We start from the raw sequence: 3563 nt of genomic DNA, 5'->3' as shown, positions 1-3563 counted from the left end.
ATGCGATTTTTACGTCATTGAAATGCGACAGACGTCACAATTCAGCGCTGGAGGAAATCGTGCTCTCCTTCTTCTTAATATTCTTCTTCTTATCACTTCGTTATTTAGGCTCCAATTGCACATTAACTTAAAAATTGCTAAACGCATGCTAACACGAGCAGCATCCATTTTTATTTCTGCAAACACTGCGCTGCGGCTGACGTCACGTGACTGACGTCTTCTTCTGCGCATGCGGGTCACTTCAGGGCCGTATACGGTTCACACATGAGACTGTAAGACCTGCAGTGTGAACTAAGTCTTAGTAGCTTTCGAAACGGTACTGTCCCAGCATCAGCTTTTGTACCTTTTTTTTCTGAGAGTAAATATGAAAAACAGTTGATGCATTCTTTAAAATCTCTATGGTTGTTGTTGCTGTGGCCTGTGGATAGCTCACTGGATTTGTATGGTGCGATTCTTTGTAAAGCTGCTTTGAAAGACTGTCAAAAGCACTATACAAATTTTAAGTCATTTGACCAGGTTTCACAATACACTTATGTTTGCCTATTGGGATGTCTTGTAGTGTGTTTGCACTGGTTTATGAAAAGGTTAAGGGAGGCTGCAGTCAGTTAAACATTAAGAGTTATAAAGAGGTTGATTAACATGAGTTAAGGGGAAAAATTGGCAAACAGTTCAAATGTATTTCTGTAATTCAAATGTAATTCTTTAGCAACGCTCAACATATGAAGCAGGCAATGTGTAGGTTTATGTAATGCACGCCACTGTCATGTGCCTGTATAAAGCTTCATATCTTACTGCACTCCATTAAAAATTGAATCTGTATAGACAGCTATCGGTTGCTTCAGACTTTGTTTTGTCATATGCATAGCTGTCTTGGAGATTCAGGTCAGATCTCAGTGTTGTTGTGTGCAATATTTCTGTGTATGCCAAATATGAACTTAATCCTGGTTCGAGTATTTACAAAACATCATTTTTTCTTAGGTATGTGATAAAGTGATTTTGAAATGCAAGAAGACATGTGAGGAACACTGTAGGTGATGAGATTATTCTTGTGGTGCATTTGGTAGAGAACACATCAAGTTCAATACAATCGTTTTTCAAAATATGCATTTATTACATTATTTTGGTCAATTGAAATAGTTTCCATCATTTTGTGTCAACACTTTTTCTTTTCAAAGGCCATGACACATGTTGATAAATAAGTAAAAAATACATTGCTATACCTTCAATAAATACTTAATAAATATATTAGTTAGGTCTATACAATTACAAAAAAGAAAAAAAAAACAAACATTGCAAACAAAGCAAACTATTCTACAGAAATACTGTATTGTTACAGTCCCTGATAAAAGACAAGTTTCCTTGAGCAAGGACCCAACCAGGGTTGTCAAAACATTAACTTGACAGCTCTTGTCCAATATAAATATATGGTTTTTAGGTTTGTTTCTTAGTTTTCTTGTACAAAACTGGTACCTAACATCATAATGCTTTGGTTAAAATGCTACATGGAAACATTCACCCGGTATTGATTTGTAAAGTGCATTCTTTGTGAGTGAATGTATGGTCATTTTCTCAAGTTTGTCACATTGTTGGTAGATACAAGTTGCAAATTATCTGGGGAAGTGACTTCTTCCAAAAACGGCCAGAAATTCCTTTAAAAGTCAACCCCTAATTCACACACTGGATATATGATACATAATTCTATATGCACATACATATATATATATATATATATATATATATATATATATATATATATATATGTATATATATATATATTTTTTTTTTTTTTTTTGACACAAGCTCTGCTTATGCCACTAGGTTATGATGTTTTAAGGCACTTGTCTGCAATGCTAACTGCCAAACAACGTTGAAAAGCAAGAAAAGCAAAAGCAAATGGAAGACAATGTCACAGAAAATAGCTAATAATACACTGTTATAAAAACCATGCCTGCTTAGGCTTTGGAGGGCAGCTTGGTATCAAAATAATCTCCTTTAGCAATATATATATATATATATATATATATATATAATAAATTAACAGTATTAAGACTCATTACACATAATTTTTTTGACTGATTGAATGATAGGGAAGGAATTGCGGTAAAGTCCTCCTCAGTCAGACACAGACATCCGCGTGAAAACAGACAGGCGCTTCCCGCTCGAGGCGTCGAAGGTGGGAGACTCGGAGCCGCTGGAGCTGCCGGTGCTGCTGTAACTTTCACGGTCTGACAGCGAGTCTTCCGAGGAAAAGCGCTGCAGGTTGGCTTTGCTCGTGTCTTCCTTCATGTACAGCCCGTTGCTGGAGCCCTGGGAGTCATTTCCGTGTCCGCAGACACAACGCGACCGAGGCTCGGGCGTGAAGGGCGCGTTGCTGTAGATATCTCCGGTACTGTGACGGCTGAAGGGGAACATGTCGCGGGAAGAGTCGCTGAAGACCGGGGACAAGATATCAGCGGGAGGGGGAGAGACCGAAGGCGCACGGGTGAAGCTCAGGGGTTCGTATAAAGTCGGGGGAGAGTTGCTGCGCGTGAAACCGGCGAAGCTGACGCTCTGACGGAGCTGACGCGGGTTCTGGTCGAGAGAGTTTTTATCTTCGTGGATGAAGTGACAGCGGCTTCCGTAAGGACAGTATCCAAATTGGTAGAAAGTGCGACAAGCTTGAGTTTTGTATTTGGGATGGCGGAATAGCCCTCGCAGCTCGTTCTCGCCATGGGCGAACTGACATTTGCTGCCGTATTTGCAGCTGCCGTGTTCTTGAAAGCTTCGGCACAGCTCGGTCTTGTATCGGTTCGAGGGCAGGGGTGCCAGCGGAGGAAATCCGGGCGGTGGGGGCACGTCGTGGGGCTTCATTCTGTTGACGGTGTCAGTCAGACTTATGGATCGGTCTGCTTTAAGAGGAAACTGGGGTTTGCTGGATTGGCTCCAGGTGTCCGTTGGCCAGACGTCGTCGTTGAGCCCCTCGGAGCTGACGCTCTTCGGTGCGACCGAGCGGGATAGGTGTAGAAACGGCTCATCTAAACCCAGGTTGATGAGATTCTGGGGGGAGGAAAACAATAACAATATGAGTCAGGAGGATGAAACACACTTGACAATTCTAACACGATCCCAAAAAAACAAAACAAAACACGTAAACTCAATTGAACTTACCCGGATAAGACTTTCGCCCAGCGTATCGGACATAGTGAAGTGTTGTTGTGAAGGAATGTTGCTGTCAGAAGTTGCGAACGAGCGCTGGAAGCGTTATGCTGTGTTCAATATGCGCTCAGCTCCGTTTTATGTGCTGAAAAAAAAAAAACAAGTGGGCGGGGCGATAATATTCCCGTACGCCGCTCCCACCGATTGTCGACGTTGTCAAGCACGGCTTGAGTATTTTTAGCCAGTGGCACAAAAAAAGAAAAAAAAAGAAAAAAAAATCAGTTTCACCAACAGGCAAAACAAGAGAGTAGTGTGATTAATTTACAGTAACCTGTAGCGTTAACTGCCCCGACAGACGTTTCCCATGGCCTACAGAAGGTTGAGAACGATACTGTTTATGTTTTCCAGCATGTGTTTTTCTTACCACG

General features: G+C 41.5%; 1 protein-coding gene across 1 annotated transcript; it reads right to left on the bottom strand.

The window, feature by feature from the left end:
• Positions 1–1087: 1087 nt before the first annotated feature.
• On the bottom strand, positions 1088–3292 carry zgc:162730 (uncharacterized protein LOC564559 homolog). The gene is made up of 2 exons (XM_058745613.1): positions 3148–3292; positions 1088–3036 (listed from the first exon to the last, which is right to left on the bottom strand). The coding sequence occupies exons 1-2, from the start codon at positions 3178–3180 to the stop codon at positions 2113–2115; spliced, it is 957 nt and encodes a 318-aa protein (XP_058601596.1). The 5' UTR covers positions 3181–3292; the 3' UTR covers positions 1088–2112.
• Positions 3293–3563: the final 271 nt, after the last annotated feature.

Source organism: Onychostoma macrolepis, chromosome 15 (assembly GCF_012432095.1).
Source record: "Onychostoma macrolepis isolate SWU-2019 chromosome 15, ASM1243209v1, whole genome shotgun sequence".
Classification (NCBI taxonomy): Eukaryota; Metazoa; Chordata; class Actinopteri; order Cypriniformes; family Cyprinidae; genus Onychostoma; species Onychostoma macrolepis.
This window is presented reverse-complemented; position numbering and strand designations above follow the sequence as displayed.

Excerpts from the sequence above, each read along its gene's own strand:
- zgc:162730 (XM_058745613.1), bottom strand. The coding sequence starts at position 3,180 with ATGTCCGATACGCTGGGCGAAAGTCTTATCCGG. Across the intron at positions 3,037-3,147 it reads TGGGCGAAAGTCTTATCCGG|AATCTCATCAACCTGGGTTT; the intron begins GTAAGTTCAATT and ends TCCTCCCCCCAG.